Source organism: Phacochoerus africanus, chromosome 7 (assembly GCF_016906955.1).
Source record: "Phacochoerus africanus isolate WHEZ1 chromosome 7, ROS_Pafr_v1, whole genome shotgun sequence".
Taxonomy (NCBI): Eukaryota; Metazoa; Chordata; class Mammalia; order Artiodactyla; family Suidae; genus Phacochoerus; species Phacochoerus africanus.
Window position 1 is genome coordinate 20,048,889 of NC_062550.1, and position 17,499 is coordinate 20,066,387.

The window sequence follows — 17,499 nt, forward strand, 5'->3', positions numbered from 1 at the left end:
TTATCATCATCTAATATATAATATATTCGTCTATTAAGGTTATTGTCGGTCTCCTCCCCAGGAATGGAAACTTACAAAAATATGCATCTTTGTGTTTTATTCTTGGATGCATCCCAAGCTCACAGCATCCCAAGCTCCTGGCACGTAGGAGGATCTCAATAAATACTGGTCGAGCGTTAAGAAATGTGCAGAGACCAGCACGAGGCAGGCCCCTTCCAGAGCATCCGCTTTGAATTCTGGTTTCTGTTTTGCTTCCCTTGTTCAGTGAGTCCACGTGGAGAAGCAATGCAGCCTTCTAGCCCAGTAGTCATGGTTAGTGTGGGAGCTGTGCCAGCAAGGGAGGCGGCAGCCGTGTGGCCACAGGAGTCAAAGACTGGAGTTAAGCTGTTTCTGTAAGCTTAACTTAGGGAAACAGTTTGTGGGGTGTCTCTGCATCCTACAAACTTGGTCACCCTTGGGGTTCTGTCTTCCAGAGGCAGAAACTGGACCCTCGTCTCAGACCCATGCTCCTGGGGCTCGTCCTGCTCCCTCTGGATCCATCCTTGCCCTCCCCACATTGAGTGGGATTCTATCCTCTGTGCTTCCTGCTGTGAGGGGGGGTGCATGCATGGAAGTGTGTGTGTGTGTGTGTGTGTGTGAAAGAGAGAGAGAGAGAGAGAGACAGAGAGAGACAGAGAGAGACAGAGGGAGGGAGAGACAGAGACAGAGAGACACAGAGAGAGTGAAAGAGAGCAGAGAGACCTTATTCTCTTTTATACTGTTTGGCTCTTTTCTTGTGCCCTCTCCCCAAGCCCATTTCCTGAAGAGGGAGCTCTAGAAGGTCATACCTTCTTCTTGGCTTCACGCACAGAGATTCTTACAATGAGCTCTTTCCTCAAGACTGGGGAGCTGAGAGCTTTGGCACCATAGTAATCAGGGCTGCCTGCGGCGCTCTCCTGGAATTCCCGCTGTGGTGCAGTCGGTTAAGAATTTGACTGCAGCAGCACGGGTTTGATCCTTGGCCTGGCGCAGTGGATTAAAGGATCCAGCGTTGCCGTAACTGCGGCACAGATTCAGTCCCCGACCTGGGAACTTCCATTTGCAGTGGATAGACATTAAAAAAAAAAAAAAAATCCAATGGCACTCTCTACAAAAGGCAGGTGCTTTCTCCCCCAGGTCCCATTTCCATCCTGCTCTTCTGGGCTGTGGCATCTTGGGAGGTGGGATGGGAGGCCAGGGCTGAGGACCTTGATTTTTCCAGGGGTCTCAAGCACTGGGCAAGTTCTCTGGTGTCGAGCTTGCATCATGGCTCTGCCTGGCATCCCCCTCCTCTACTCTGTCTGCCAGACCTTCCCTTCCTCCAGGACCTGCCTTGCCGCCCACCTCCTTTGGACCCCCTAGCCTGCCCTAAGTGAGCGGCACTCCTCAGAAAGCCAGGAGCACTCCCGTTGCCTGATTGGTCCTCTTGCCTTCTCTTGCCCTTGACCCTTCCTGCCTCTATCTGGTCTCCCCATGGAATCCAGATTCCTCAAGGTCACCTCTGTCCACCCCCCTCTTTTCCCTCAGTATCTGGATCTAGATCTTGCTCTGGTGGGACTTTAGCTCTTGCCGGAGAATGAAGGCACCTCCTCCAGGCTGGCTCCCGGACCTGGCACAGTGTGGAGGGTCAATTGTCGTCCAGGGACTGGATGGAGAAGCTCCTACTGGCCATGCCCTCCGGTGTCCCGTCTATTCAATGCAAGCAGAGCTTCCTGAGGACCTGGTATGTGCTGATTCCCGTGAGGCTATAAAAGCAGATAAGGCACGATTTCTGAATCAAGGGGGCACTACTGGCTCCGATAACTCTACTATAAGACAGGATGACTTTGTGCAGTGAGTGACTTGCGTGACCCTGCGATCACCTTCCTTCTGCTGTTGGAAGGGAAGAATGGCGGGCCAGCCAGCAGCGTGTATGATGCCAGAACCTTCAGCAGCAATGGGGAAAGGCTTGAAGGGGTCCACTGGTCATCCTGAGGGATGCACCAGGAGTCCTGGACTCTGCCTGGAAGGATGGGCTACCCAGGGACCTTCGTGGGACACGGGACCCTTGGAGTCTCAGGAAGGTGCCGGCCCAAGTCTCCGCTTGCCTGTGTGGGATAATGAGCTCAGGTCTGCTCGCCGGGCTGGAGGGGAATCGGGGGCTTCTAGATGTGTCTAGGCCTGTGAGGTTGAAAAGGCAGGGGCAGGTTTATTGTGACACAGGGTCTCCCTGATACGCCTATTAAAGGAGGCAAGTTCCAGCTTTCCTCTGGGGCTGCCTAGCGGGAGATTCCCACGCTCGTAAATGGCCTTAATAACTCTCTTGCCTTTTATGTTGTCGAGAGGCCTGTCGTCTGCCTGATAAAAGGCAGGAGCACTCGTGGTCTCCAGCATGGGACCTGGTGTCCTTCTGTCCTCCCCGCGTCCCCATCCTGGTCCCCCACACTGGCCTGCTGAGCAGAGGCATGGCGAGCCGTTCCTACTGCATCAGCTCCGGCCATGGGGTCAGGAACTTCAGCTCTTGCTCGGCCGTCATACCCAAGCCTGAGGCTCACAGCTTTGCTGGTGGCCTGGCCTTCTGCAGGGGCAGTCCAGGTGGCCCTGGCTACAGGCGTCTCGGGGGCTTCGGCAGCCGGAGCCTGTGTGCACTGGGGTCCCCACGGATTGCAGCGAGTTGTGCATGGCCTCTCTGCAGCGGGGGCAGTTTTGGCTACCGGGCAGGGGGCCTTGGTGGCCCCAGCCCGCCCTGCATCACCACTGTGTCCATCATTGAGGGCCTCCTCACACCCCTCAACCTGGAGATCGACCCCAATGCGCAGTGTGTGAAGCAGGAGGAGAAGGAGCAGATCAAGTGTCTCAACAACAGGTTCGCTGCCTTCATCGACGAGGTGGGTGTCTGGGTTGTTTCCTGGGGCTGTGGCTTAGGAAACGTAAGGGCCTTGGAACCCAGTGATGGACTGAGGTCCAACACTTGGAATCCTGCCCTGCTATTGATTAGCCCCGAGCACATGGACCCTGAATCAGGGTCTTGATTTTCAAATGTTGCCTAGAGACGCCAATGAAGTCTTGGATGTGAAACACCCAATGGAACCAGAAACACTTTCTGGTGCTCAGTGTGTGTCTGTGGCCCCATCTTCTGGATCTCAGCCATCACCTAGTAAGGGGGTAGGCGGCCTGGGCATCTCTGCTTAGGCTGGTGTCCGACCCTCTCCTAGAGGAGATGGTGCCATTCTCAGTGTGGGCAGGGGAGCCAGGACGCAGGGGAGCCAGAAGCTCCCTTCCTCTTCCATCCTGGTTGAGAGACTTTGGAGGAGGCTGAGAATTTCCAGGACTTCAGGCCCAAATGCCCTCCCTGACTCAACACTTACACAGATGAAAGATAGCGAGTTGAGGTGTTTCCATGGTGGCTCAGCAGGTTCAGAACCCGACTAGTATCCATGCAGATGAGGAATTGCTCCCTGGTCTCCCTCTGTGGGTAAAGGAGCTGGTGTTGCTGCAAGCTTCGGTGTCGGTCACAGAGGCAGCTCGGATCTGGCGTTGCTGTGCTGTGGTGTAGGCTGGCAGCTGCAGCTCTGATTCGACCCCTAGCCTGGGAACACCTCTATGCTGCAGGTGCAGCCCTAAAAAGCAAAAAGCAAAAAGCAAAAAAAAAAGAGAGTGAGTTGAGAGACTTAAGGAGGAGAGCCATGGAGGTGCCATTGAACTGTACTTCTCTGTTGTTGCAAGATCGCCCGTCTATGGTCAGAGCGAGGGAGAGTCACATGGGCTGCCTTTTTTCATCGCTGCCATAAAAGTTCACAAATTTAGCAGCCTAAATTCACACAAATTTATTACCTCATGAAGCCAAAATCAAGATGTCAGCAGGGCTGCATATTCTTCTGGAAGCCCTGGGGAAGACTTTCGGGGTCAGGCTTTGGGCAGAACTGAGGTCCGTGTGCCTGGGTGACCAGGGTCCCTGCTCCTTCGCTGGCTGGCTGCTGAAGGTTGGTCTCAGCTTCTAGGGGCCATCATGTTCCTAGACTCATGGCCTGGTCTCTATCTTCAAAGGTGATGGAGGTCCAGAGCTTCTCATGGTTCGGATCTCTCCTCTGCCTCCTTCTCCTAAGCATCTCTTTCAGTCTTCTCCTTTCCTTGTCGGCTTTAAAAGGCCCATGTGATTTCCTTGGGGCCACCTTCATTTTTCAGGATACACTCTGATTTTCAGATCCACCTGCAAAAAAAAAAAAAAAAAGGCAGTAAAAGATCCTTTTTGCCATGTAATGTGACATTTTCATAGGTTCCAGGGACTGGGCTATGGGCATCCTCGAGGATCCATTTTTGGGCCTACCCCACGTGGTCTGGGATATTTTCGCAGGATCAGATGTTAAGTCACTCTGTATAGCATAAGTTAATCACAAATAAATTGGATGCTCTTCCTGGGAGAAGGGATGGGGTGATGTTGGTAGTTCCTTGGGGAACAATTGTGACCTGTGCTTTCTGACTTTGCCAAATAATTTGGCCTCTGGGGGAAGGTCATGGGATCTGAAGATCAGGGGCCATCCCCAAGGGCAGAGAGAGTTCTGGGGGACCTGGCCCCTCCTGGGGCTGCCCCTGAGTCTCTTTCTTCCACCCTGGGTGGCAGGTGCGCTTCCTTGAGCAGCAGAATAAGCTGCTGGAGACCAAGTGGCAGTTCTACCAGAACTGAAAGTGCTGCAAGAGCAACCTGGAGCCGCTGTTCAATGGCTACATTGAGACACTGAGGCGGGAGGCCGAGTGCGTGGAGGCTGACAGCGGGAGGCTGGCCTCCGAGCTCAAGCACGTGCAGGAGGTGCTGGAGGGCTACAAGAAGAAGTGAGTGTGGCTGGGATGGGAGTGGTTATAGATGTGGAGTGGGTCTTGGCTGGGCTCACACAACTTTCCTGGAGGTGGAAATGGCTGAAAGTCGGGGTTATCCCAGGCTACCTAGCAGGTGGTACTGCTTTATCGGTCTGCTGTATCTTTGCTTTAGCTTCCAGCTCTTGCAGCCCTATCCTGGGAACTGGGCAAAGATTTTCAGGGAAGAAGAGCTCCCAGCGTGGGAGAGGTGGGTCACACCATCCAGGGCACAACCTGACCCAGAGATGGACAGAGAGGAACAAAGGAAGCAGGACAGAGGCGAACAGTTGGGCTGGGAGCAGTCAGTGCTAGGGTGGGTGGAAAGGAGAGGTGCTGGGAGAGAGACCTTGAACATGATCTGGCCCGTGCCATTCAAGGCATCTGATGACCCTGGATAATTTTGTTGATTCTGCAGATAAGTCTTCTTGTTCTGCAAGTCTCCGCAATTCAAAGGCCCATGTAAATCTCTAGTCTGGCTGTTACCTAGTTTAGATTCAGTGGGTCCCTGTGAACTTGCTCTTCTTTACCTGGTAGGTACAGACAGAGTGCAGGGTAATTTTGACATAATCTGTCCCGATAACTTTACTGGGAAGTAACTGAAATCCTGGTCTTGGGAGATCAGGCTTTACTGTCCAGAAGCATCTAGCAATGAGGTTTCTCTTCCCCTCGGGGGAGGCAAACTTGGACACGAATTCCGTTTGCCAGTGTCAAGGTCTGTCTCCCGCTCTAGGGGTGTGAGGGCCGGTGATGACAGGGCTCAGACTTTACAGCAGCCCCAGTTATCCCTGTCATTAAAAACTTGTGAAAACCGTGCTCTGCGAACTCTGATCTTCCTTGTCAGACTGGGCCAGGGCTGCTCCAAGGATAAGAGCAAGGGAACAGGCCAGACTGCTAGAGGAGGGCTGTGGAAATGCCCCCAGTGGTCTGGGCACTGTGGGCGGCTTCCATGAGTTCAAGGCCTTGGATGTTGGGGGAGGGGTGATGACCGTCATGGGGCGGGTTGGCCCTTGTGTACAATTTCAGGGTCGAAAGACCCCCCTGCCCCGGAGCATCTGTCTTTAGCTCATTCCACAAATATTTACTGAGTGCCTGATCGCACACCAGGCAATTTAATCCGAGATGCAGAGAGATTCAATGCCTCGTCTGAGCATTTGCAGTGACATCAGCTTCTGTTTGAACCAGAAACCAGGCACCTGGACTCCGTGCCCAGCATCCTTTTAGTGGGTTCTTTATGGCTGAGAAACAGAAGTCCAGAGAGGCCAAGCCTTTTTTCTGAAGACACACAGAAAGTCAAGGGCTGAACCAGGGAGCCATGAACACCTAGGGCTCCCCTGGCCAGCCCAAGGCCCTCATCCCCGGGGACCTCCACCTGTGCCCTCTCTCTGCAGGTATGAAGAAGAGGTGGCTCTCAAGGCCGCAGCTGAGAATGAGTTTGTGGTGCTGAAGAAGGTGAGTGTCTCTTCCCACAAGGGGAGGAATTACATCTTGGATGCTGGGTGCTCTGAGGCTGGGCATCTTGCCAAGGTCACAATAGTCTGGTTGTGGCAGCCAGGCCCTCCAGTCCCCTGGCAAAAGGAGGTTGGCCCGTGGGTCTGGCTGTTAAAGCCAGCTTGGCCCCGGTGCAGGAACCCAGACTAGGCTGATGGAGGCTTCCGAAGAAGGGACCTCATCATGCTGCTCTTTGGCTTTTTGCAAATTCCCTGATTAGCTGAAAAGGTCACTTTCAAATCATTTTCACTCTCCTGAGGACATTGCCTCCCAGATCGGGAGGTGTTGACTTGCTAGTGACTGGGTGAGCTGTGGCCTCATTCAGTGCAAATACAGATGAAAACACCAGAGGGAAAATCTGCTGATGGTTTCCCTGTGGCTTCAGTATGTCGATGCTCTTTGTACATAACGTGCTGACCAGACGCCTTATTTGTTAGCAATCACGGAGCAGAGAGAGGGCTGGTGGAAAATCTGCCAGGAGAGGTGTGACCTTGGCCTCAGGCAGGAGAGTCAGCTGCATGAGTGTTGGGTGGTGCCAGATCTGGGTGCCAAGGACCACCTGCTGGGGACGTGCACCCCTGGCTCTGCAGCCACCACGTGGTCGTGCTCTGTGGGCTTGGTGGCAGCAGCCTGACACCTCGGGCTGTGGTGTTAAGGCTCCTTGCTCCTGCAGGATCCCCAATTCTTGAGGAGCTAGAGAGAAGGGGTCAGGCTTCTCTCTACTTCCTATTCCATCGAGCGGTCCCACTGAGGTTTATGTGATGGGAGAGTGGGGGGCTGGGGGATGGCTTCAAGGTTCCCTACAGAGTGCAGAGGTCCAGGGGCACTGAACGTCCCTGTGCCCTGCTCTCCTGTGTGTCCCCTTCAGGACATTGACTGCACCTACCTGCGCAAGGCTGACCTGGAGGCCAACGTGGAGGCGCTGACGGAGGAGATGGGCTTCCTGCGGTCCCTCCATGATGGGGTGAGTGTCCCTCTCCATCTCCGGAGGAGCAGGTGGGAGAGGGGGCGAGGGGGGGGTTCTTGGTTTTTCTGCTTGGTTCCTTATTCTTCTAGGACCTCAACCTCCTTTCCTTTTGGGACCAGAGGAGGTTCTTCTCTGGTTCAGGTCTCCTTTCAAAATGGAAATGGGTCATGCCCTTCCTTTTGGGGATCAGCTTATACACGAGACCATATATGAAATATACATAACCAACAAGGACTCACTGATTGCACGGGGAACTATACTCAGTGTTTTGGAATAAGCTATAAGGGAAAAGAATCCGAAGAGAAGATAGATTATGTATGTCTAACTGAATCACTTTGCTGCACACCTGAAACTAATACAACGTTGTAAATGAACATATATTTCAATTAAAAAAAACCCCAAACAAACAAATGAAAAATATTCGAAAGACTGTGATTCATTGCCTGTCTACACAGCACAACGTGAAGATTTGCTATGGATATAATAATTGTATCTTAAAATTTGGGTAGTGTGAAAATGCAATTAGAAAACCCAGGACTCTGAACCTATCTGTAATCTGGTGCATTAGATTTATGCAGATAGTCACAGCTGATCTGGGTAGTTTAGGCCCCAAGTGGAGGGATCCAGTTTGTCTCTATCCCTAGAAATCTACCTCTGTGGATTCAGGCATTAGTGGAATTCCACCTTATTCCTTGCCTTGAGGTCAAGGTCCAAAATCTAGCCTTTTATTTAAAAATTTATTTTTTATGTTTTATTTTTATCTTTTTTAGGGCCGCATCTGTGGCATATGGAAGCTCCCAGGCTAAGGGTCGAATCAGAGCTACAGCTGCCAGCTTACACCACAGCCACAGCAATGCCAGAACCAAGCCATGTCTGTGACCTACACCACAGCTCACAGCCATGCTGGATCCTTAACCCACTGAGTGAAGTCAGGAATGGAACCCACGTCCTCATGGATACTAGTTGAGTTTGTTAACCACTGCACCACGATGGGAACTCCAAAATCTAACCTTTTAGTAAAGCGGCCCTTGAAAAAATGTCCTGGCTTGCCAGGAGTTTTCTAACTTCTTTTCTGAAGTTTCAGCGTTGGGGCTGTTTTTTGGATTATCCGCGGAGCTGGGAGTCAGAGGGGGCTTTGGAGCGGAAGGCCCTGGTTTGTGTCCCCTACAGGAAATCTACCTCCTTCAGTCCCAAATCTCTGACACGTCGGTGGTGGTCAAGACGGACAATAGCCGGGAGCTCAGCAGGGATTCGGTCGTGGCCGACATCAAGGCTCAGTATGACAATGTCGCCAGCCGCAGCTGGGCTGAGGCCAAGTCCTGGTACCAAACCAAGGTGAGCTGGAGGGTCGGGCTGCCCTACAGGGCAGAGAGGATCCTCGGGAGCTTCCCCTGGAGATGCACCCCTGCACTCAGGGGGGCTACTGCGGAGGTCTGGGCAGAGCAGGGGGCAGCAGGCGGGACTCTCCAGAGGAACAGGGAGCTGGCTCTGCGTAGCCGCATCCCAGCCCCTTCTTCGGCCACCTCGAGATCATCAGCTGTTTCCCCACGTCTGTCTCCCAACCTGCAGTGCGAGCAGTTCAAGGCCACGGTGACACAGCAGGGTGAGACCCTCCGCAGGACCAAGGAGGACATCAAGGAGCTGACCCGTGTGCTCCAGAGGCTGACGGCCGCGGTGGAGAACGCCAAGCAGCAGGTCAGCGCACTGCTGCTGCTGCGGGTCTGCTTTCTGCTTTCCTCCCGCCTGGAGAGGCTGCTGCTAACTTAGGAGAGGCTTATATTTTAACCATCAGCATCTGAAGGACCAACAGCGCACAGGATGTTTAGGGAGAAGATTCATCTGTCTGCCTTTGAATTCTGCTCTCATTGCCCTCCGTGTCCTTTCACTGTTTCTCTCTCCTAAATACACCTTAGACCATATGGTTTAGGATTGTGCTTGTCTCCTGCTTTCTCTGTCCTCGCCTCTCTCTTTCTAAAAATGGAGGTATTTTGATTTTCAATATTATACTAGTTTCAGGTGTATGATGCAGCGATTCAAAATTTTTATCTATTATACTCCATGTAAAGTTATAAAATATTGGGGATGCTCACTGTGGATTTGATGTGCATTTCCGTGAGAATTCGTGAGGTTGAACCTTTTTTCATACACCTGTTAGCACTTATATGTCTTCTCTGCAGAAATGTCTATTCAAGTCCTAAGCCCATTTTAAAAATTGGGTTATTATTACCATTATTATTATTATTTTGTTTTCGAGCTGCAGGAGTACCTGACACGGAAAGAACTTACAGAGGGAGGAGCTCTATTTAGTGTGTGGGGTGTTGTCATAGGCATTTCTCCCTACATGCTGACCTCAGTGGGCCAAAGAATGAGACCCTGGGCAGAGGCCTCTGAAACCCTGGGCTTGGCACTCATCAGCTGGGTAGCTCAGCGCAAGTCACAGCCTCTCTGAGACTCAATTTTTTCATCTACATAATGGGAATAATGATGCCTGTTCTGACAAAATCAAGAGTAACGTCAAGGTCAAATAAGATAATATTTTCCAAGGCACAGAAAGTGCCTTGGAAACACAACAGTATAAAAATAAAAGATAATATCACAAATTATCTCATATTAGCAGTAGCCCTATTCTAGTGCTGATATTTTCTCTCCCTAAGGGCTCACTATGGACTTGAGTTTTACAACAGTGGTTACAAAAACTGAAGGAAGGGAGTGCCCGTTGTGGCTCAGTGGTAACGAACCCAACTAGTATCCATGAGGACTCGGTTCGATCCCTGGCCCCACCCAGTGGGTTAAGGACCTGGCATTGCTCTGGCTGCGGTATAGGCCAAGCAGCTGCAGCTCTGATTTGACCCCTAGCCTGGGAACTTTCATATGCTCTGAGTGAGGTCCTAAAAAAGAAAAAAAAAAAAAAGAAAAAAAAAAGAAGGAAGCTCTAAATGGCTGTGATTTCCCTGCCTGGTTCATTTAACAATGGACCGTTTTGAATGGAGATGAACTAGGATGACCCAGGCCAGGGAGACCCATGAGAGTTCCCACGCCCACATCTTTCTTAAGCTCCTTCCCACCCCTCCTTCCCTGCAGCGCTGCAAGTTGGAGGCCACGGTGGCAGAGGCAGAGCAGCAGGGCAAGGCCGCCCTCAATGATGCCCACTGCAAGCTGGCGGACCTGGAGGCCGCCCTGCAGAAGGCCAAGCAGGACATGGCCTGCCTGCTCAAGGAGTACCAGGAGGTGCTGAACTCCAAGCTGGGCCTGGATGTGGAGATCGCCACTTACTGCAAACTCCTGGAGGGCGAAGAGACTGTGAGAATGGGGCTCAGGGCCACTTCTCATCCCCACTTCCGGGGAGACAAGGGCCTTGTTGACGAATCTCCAGGCAGAGAGCTTTCAAACAGGGAGGTCGCTGGAGACCTAGAGAGACCAGCTGTTTCCCCATTCCCAGATAGGAAGAAGCTGAGGCTCCGGATAAGGGAAGGGCTCATCCAAGAACGGCCCTAGCCTCCTGGCTGGCGCTCCAGGGAGCTTTCCCCTCCTGCATGGGGACCTCCTGCAGCACCTAATGCTCATTCCCAGGCAACTACTTGACCTGCTGGTTGAAAGGATGTTTCGGTGGTCACATCTCAGGGGTTTGCGAGAGCTGGAATCATTCAAAAGATTTGTGAAAGGCCATTGGATTGGGGATGCGCTGACAAGGCTTCCTACCCACCCAGAGAGTCGGGTGTCCGGGACCAGCGAGTAGAGCCTACTTGCCCAGCTGGGAAGACCTGAATCCATCCTCTGGTGATGGGGTTCAGTGTCCCAGGGACGCTGTCATGGGCTTCTCGGAGGTAGAGTTGCTGAGGGGGGCAGAGGGGGGCAGGAAAGGGACAGGACACTTCAGGCTGTACTGACAGTTTGAGCCAAGAAGCGGGGCCAAGTGAAGTCAGCAAGGGAGGGATTTGCAGTGTGGGTTTACCTCTCGGATGGGGCCTCGAGGTACCACCTCATTGCAGTCTCCCAGCTGGGTCCCATTGTGGGGAGCAGGCTAGCCTGGGGAGTAGAGTATAGAGGTTAAGATCATGGGCTATGATGGAGTTCTTGTCATGGCTCAGCTGGTTAAGAACCTGGCTAGTATCCATGAAGATGAGGGTTCGATCCCTGGCCTCGCTCGGTGGGTTAAGGATCTGGCATTGCCCTGAGCCATGATGTAGGTTGCAGACGTGGCTCGGATCCCATGTTGTTGTGGCTGTGGTGTAGGCTCACAATTAAACCTCTAAGCCTGGGAACCTCCATATGCCACGGGTGCAGCCCTGAAAAAAAGAAAGAAAAAAAAATATCGTGGGCTGTGAGCCAGATCACCTGGGTTCAAATCCCAGCTCTAGCTCAGAGCCTCTATGGCTCAGTGTCCTAATCTATGAAACAGACAATCAAAGAACCCACCACTTCAGGCTGTTGCAAGGATTCACTGAGTTACTGGGACGTAGTAGGTGCAGGCAGGAACCGGTGATTATCAGAATGAGACTCTCTCTATCCAGGGCGGCCATCCACGGAAAGTTTCCTTACTAACTTGGTTAGGGTTAAGAATCTGACAAGAGTGGCACCCAAGGCAGCTGGCTGTGCTGCTGGATTTGCACCACAAATCATGGTACACTTTTCTGTCCATTTCCTGAGGCCTCTGGATAAGCCACCAGCGCTGTCTTCTCCTTTGCACCCGTAAGCTCTTAACCCACTTGCCAGCATGCAGGGAGGCACTCGGCATCCTTTCATTACAGTAATAATCGCCAGCATGTTAATAACTCAATCATGCAATGAATGATGCATTGTTCCCTATGCATGAGGTTGGAAAAGGTGGTTTAGTATATTGTCTTTTGCGTGGCATTTTTTTTTTCTTTTTAGGGCTGTATCCATAGCATATGGAAGTTCAGAGCTACAGCTGCCAGCCTACACCACAGCCACAGCACCTCGGAATTTGAGCCACATCTTCGACCTACACCACAGCCCACGGTAACACCAGATCCTTAACCTACCGAGTGAGGCCAGGGATTGAACCAGCATCCTCAATGGGCCCTCCCTGTTGTCCTTTTCATGACCTTTACCTCGTGCATATGGCATGTGTAAATGGATTATATAAGTCATGCTTGTTGCAGAAAACACAGAAAAATAAGAAAATAAAAGCAGGTGTAATCACTCAGCTTGGAGATAGCTGCTGCCAGCATTGTGACTCAACAGCTACCATGATTGGCTAGAATCTTCCAGAAGGGCACCATTCTGAGGCTGTGGCAAAACCAGCTTCATGTGGCAGGAAGGTGAGCCAGAAGCATATTTCCCCTGAGAAGCTGTGGAGGGGAGAGGGGCTCTGAGTCAGGCCAAATGAGTGAGAGGAGAGTTTTGCTGGACTGGAAAAGTTTTGAAACTGGACTGGGAGTTAGCAAAATCGGGGGAGAGACATAGAACAGAAAATACCGGTGGGTGCGAGGGAGCTGGGAGAGTTTATGGAGAGTGTAAGATCTTGGAATAAATGTCTCATCATTACGAGTTGTTTCCATAGTGTTCACAGCAAACACTTACCTTGGAATTACTGCTCGCCAGGCTTTTTATACACAGAATTTGCAAAAGTCCTATGAGGTGGTATTACCATCTCCGTTTTATTTTTATTTTTATTTTTTTGCCACATCTACGGCATATGGCCCGTGGAAGTTCCCGGGCCAGGGACTGAATCTGAGCCGCAGCTGTGACCTATGCCACCGCTGCAGCCTAGCCCACAGCTGTGACCATGCCAGATCCTTAATCCACTGTGCCACAGTGGGGACACCACCATTCCCATTTTATTTATTTACTTTTTTGATAGGCAAGAAATAGATTTATTAAAATAAGATGCTTGTGAGAGAATGCAAGGAGGCTTTGCCCATTCCCATTTTACAGCTGAAGAAAATGAGGCACAGAAAAGTTAGATGACTTGCCCAAGGTCACCCAGTAGGTAGCTCAGACAGGTTTGAGCCAAGGTGGTCTGTTTCTAGGCTCTGAACCACGAGGCCTCCAGCCTCCCTTTGAATTCGTCAAGTCGGGTGCATGTCTGAGATAGCATTTATTTGTTATTTGGTCTTTTTAGAGCTGAACCCATGGCATATGGAGGTTCCCAGGCTAGGGGTCTAATCAGAGCTGTAGCTGCCAGCCTATGCCAGAGCCACAGCAATGCCAGATCCAAGCCACATCTGTGACCTATACCACAGCTCCTGGCAATGCTGGATCCTTAATCCACTGAGCAAGGCCAGGGATTGATCCCACGTCCTCATGGATACTAGTTGGGTACCTTACTGCTGAGCCACAATGGGACTCCTGAGATAGAATTTAAACCACGGGATTAAACATGGACCCATTTGGATGCTGAGCAAGCTTCTTCCTACCCAGCAGTGTCCAGTTAGGCAGCAGGAGCTCCCATCACCTATTCTTTGTCTTTGCTGGAATTTCTAGGACCCCACACCATCCCACCCAACCCACCCCTATCTTTTAGTACCCTAAGTTTCTGTGGCTGAGAAGCAAACAGGGCACACCATGGCCTTATGGATCCTGCAGGCTAACATTCCCCTGTCCTTTGGGGATCCCAGGAGGCAGTACTAACAATGATGCCATCTGCAGATAGGCGGGCAGCTGGCCCCTGCCCCTCATCTCTCCTCCCCTCCTTCGGGATGGAGGAGAACTGCCACGTCCAGCGCTGCAGGGAAACAGGGAATCCTGGAAGAGGGACGGTGCAGTATAACAGAACACACAAGATGCTCACGTTGAGAAAGTGGGGGACCAGAAGGCACTCTGTTCCGCAGAACAAAGGCGCCTAGGCTTTAGGCCACATGATTTTCCTTAAGGAAGGTGATGAGATTATTATTACTGGGATTAAGGAGGGCGACAAGATTGGTGAGCAGGGACAGGCATAGGCAATAAGATTATCTTCTTAGTGGTATCATAGGAGGTGTCCTTAGGACGCAGTGGGCTGTTTCTAGAATAGCATGGTTACTACATAAGTCCTTTATCCTGTCTTGAAGGAGACTCTGTCCTTTAGAACTCTGTCCATAGATATGTGTCTTCTGCTGAGTCCAGCTGTTCCGTGGTCTCCAACAGAGAACAAGCCTGCCCCGGGAGCAGAGGAACTAGGTTCTAACCACTCACTCTCTTCTCCCCTGCAGGTTGTGTGAAGGCGTGGGCTCGATCAACATCTGTAAGTTTGGGGGGGGGGCGGACATGATTCTTTGGGTGTCAAGGGTCTATCATGTCAGGTTGCATCTAGCTGGGGACTGAACCTCTGTCCACTGGGCACTGAGTCAGGGAGATAGGAACGGAGAGAAATGGATGGTCCGAAACATCCGGCCCCTCCATGGATCCTTCTGGAACACCTGTGAAGCCTAAAGGGGCAGATTCTGACCCCCTAACTGGTTCTTCTAAAAGCAACCCAACTCTTTCAGCTACCCAGAGTACTCCTCAAGTGGTCCAATATTTTATGAGAAAAAAACCGTGAGATGTGTATGCTGATCAGGTGGGGCCACTGAAGGCATCTCTTAAAACTCTCTCTTTAATAATTCAGTGTGTATACAGACCTGAGCCTAGAGGTCTATCTATTCCCCTCACCTTTCCAGCAACCATATTTCTAGAAGATTCCTCTACTGCGATCAATCAGTTTTTGTCTAAAGATTTCAACATTTCACCATTAATCACGTAGAATTTGGTGTCCGCCTCGCTAACTACATTCCTTCAGGAAGAAGATGGTGGTGGGTTTAGATTTCCCTGTAGTTTTTTTTTTTTTTTTTTGTCTTCTTGCCTTTTTTTCTAGGGCTGCTCCTGCAGCACATGGAGGTTCCCAGGCTAGGCGTCTAATCATAGCTGTAACCACCAGCCTATGCCAGAGCCACAGCAACTCGGGATCCGAGCTGTGTCTGCGACCTACACCACAGCTCACGGCAAACGCTGGATCCTTAACCCACTGAGCAAGGCCAGGGGTCGAACCCGCAACCTCATGGCTCCTAGTCAGATTCGTTAACCACACTGAGCCACGATGGGAACTCCTAGATTTCCCTGTAGTTTAGAAAGATTTCATGTCACTGGCCCCCTCCGTGGATGAAGAGAGTTAAGTCACTGGTTCTAAAAAGAATTCTGGGTCATCACCATCTTCTTCCTGGGTCTGGAATGAAAGAGTATTCTGACCTGGCATCTCCTTACAGGTGTGAGCCGCTCCCAGGGTGGCGTGGTCTGCGGGGGTCCCGGTTCCACGGTCCCTCATGGCCTGGGCAGCATGGCCATCAGCAGTGGTGCCCTCTGCTCCTCCTCTGTAGTGGGGGCCTGTTCCAGTGCAAGATCTGTGCAGTTTGCATAGTGGGGGGGGTGGGACTCTGGATGGATGGGGTCTCCTGGGGGGTGAGGGTGGAAAATGGGGAACGGGGAAAACTTGGGTCGCTTAGGCCCAAATGTCAGCTTAGTGATGGTCCCTTACTGGGAACTAACTCTCCAGTGTCCTTCTCATTGGGGTTCTGATTTACTCTTTGAGACCAAACCCTGGGTTTGGCATTCCTGTCAGCTCCACTGGGCTGCCCCTTCCTGTGGTCCGGGAAGGGATGTGAAGGCTTTTTGAAGCAAATTGCATAGTCATTTTCTTCCCCAACTAACTTTGGGTCAGCAGACATTTATTGAGTGCTGATTGCACACCAGGCCCTCTGGTCAGGGACCCGGGTAGGGGATGGCAGTGTGTGGGTTCACCCCTGTGCTTTGCCCTTGGACGAGGGGCCGTGCATGTTCCCTTAACACTGAGCGGACAGCAGGGGAAGTGGAGCTGGGGGGCCTCTCCTTTGATCTGAGAGATTGTATGTTTCCAGAGCATTCCCAGATGCTCTATGTCAGGAGATGACATATCCCCAGATGCTCTCTGCTCATTTCCAGATGCCTGTGTCAGGATGGAAAGACTGAAGCTAATCTACACACGTTTCTTTTATGGGTGGTTTGGAATTGTATTGTGTTTCAGTGATTCCTGCGTGGCTTCTTCTCTCTTTTGGGGTGCGTGATTAAAAGTCCATGGCAAAAGTTTTCTCCTAGTAACCAAGTCCATGCCTGTGCCCTTTGTTTTTCTCCCCAAATGTTGCTGTGCTTCTCCAAGTGTGGTCCGTGGACCACCACCAATGTCAAGATTTCCCAGGGGGGTGGTATGGGGGGACTTGTTAAATAGGCAGATGCAGAGCTTTATCCAGAACTACTAAATCAAGAATTCTCAGAGTTCCTGTTGTGGCTCAGCAGGTTAAGAACCCAACATAGTGTCCGTGAGGATGTGGTTCGATCCCTGGCTTCACTCAGTGTGTTAAGGATCCAGCGTTGCTGCAAAATTGCATCCATAGATTGCAGACCAGGTTCGGATCTGGTGTTGGTGTGGCTGTGGCGTAGGACCTAGATGGACCCCTGGCCCAGGAACTTCCATAAGCCAAGGTGTGGCTGTAACAAGAAAAAAAATAAAGGAATTCTGGGGATGAGCCCAGGAATCTGAGTTTAAACAAACTCCCAGGTGATTCCTTTAAGAACTAAAAATTGAGTCACTGGTTTGTGTGGGCGGGTCAGCTAATTCTGGCGGATTCTCACAGGATCAGATTCATCTTCTTTGCATTTCTCCTTGGACATTGTCAACAGGTCAGAGCCAGTCTGGGTCACTCCCACTGGGTGGAATGGGGACGAAGACAGGAAAGAGGAGAGGGGAATCTGTGTTCACAAGCCTCCGTTAAGTGTTTGGCACGTCATAAAAGTATTTCATTCATGGCTCATGGCAATAGTACTATCTTCATTTTAATAAGGAAATTAAGGCCCAGAGAAGTTAAGTAACTTTACCAAGGTCACACAGCTATTCCAAGATTTAAACTGGAGTCTAGGGAATGTCACTCTTCATATACTTGCCATTGCCTTGTCTCAGTTGTTCCTTGGGAGTAAAATCCTGGCTCCTCAGAATGCTCCTGGATGAGGGGTTCTAACTGATCCTCCCTTACTGATTCTTCAGAGACAAGGGATGGGAGGTGACATAAAGGAACCTCCTGGAAGCATTTGTAGAAACATCTCCCCACAGCCTCTGCTCTGAGAACCTTGAACAGACCTTATTATGGGGCGGTTTACACATGCCCCTTATGTGAGAATCCAGAATTAAAACTCAGATTTCTGCCCTGATGGCCTGGACAGGGACAACTCAATGGGGAACTCTGTCT

General features: G+C 51.2%; 1 protein-coding gene across 1 annotated transcript; it reads left to right on the top strand.

The window, feature by feature from the left end:
- The first annotated feature begins 2,462 nt into the window (after window positions 1–2,462).
- LOC125131659 (keratin, type II cuticular Hb5-like) lies at window positions 2,463–15,641 on the top strand. The gene is given in 10 exon segments (XM_047788434.1): window positions 2,463–2,885; window positions 4,619–4,827; window positions 6,240–6,300; window positions 7,208–7,303; window positions 8,477–8,641; window positions 8,876–9,001; window positions 10,388–10,606; window positions 11,351–11,352; window positions 14,461–14,492; window positions 15,490–15,641. Coding segments are annotated over 10 exon segments (1,485 nt in total).
- Window positions 15,642–17,499: the final 1,858 nt, after the last annotated feature.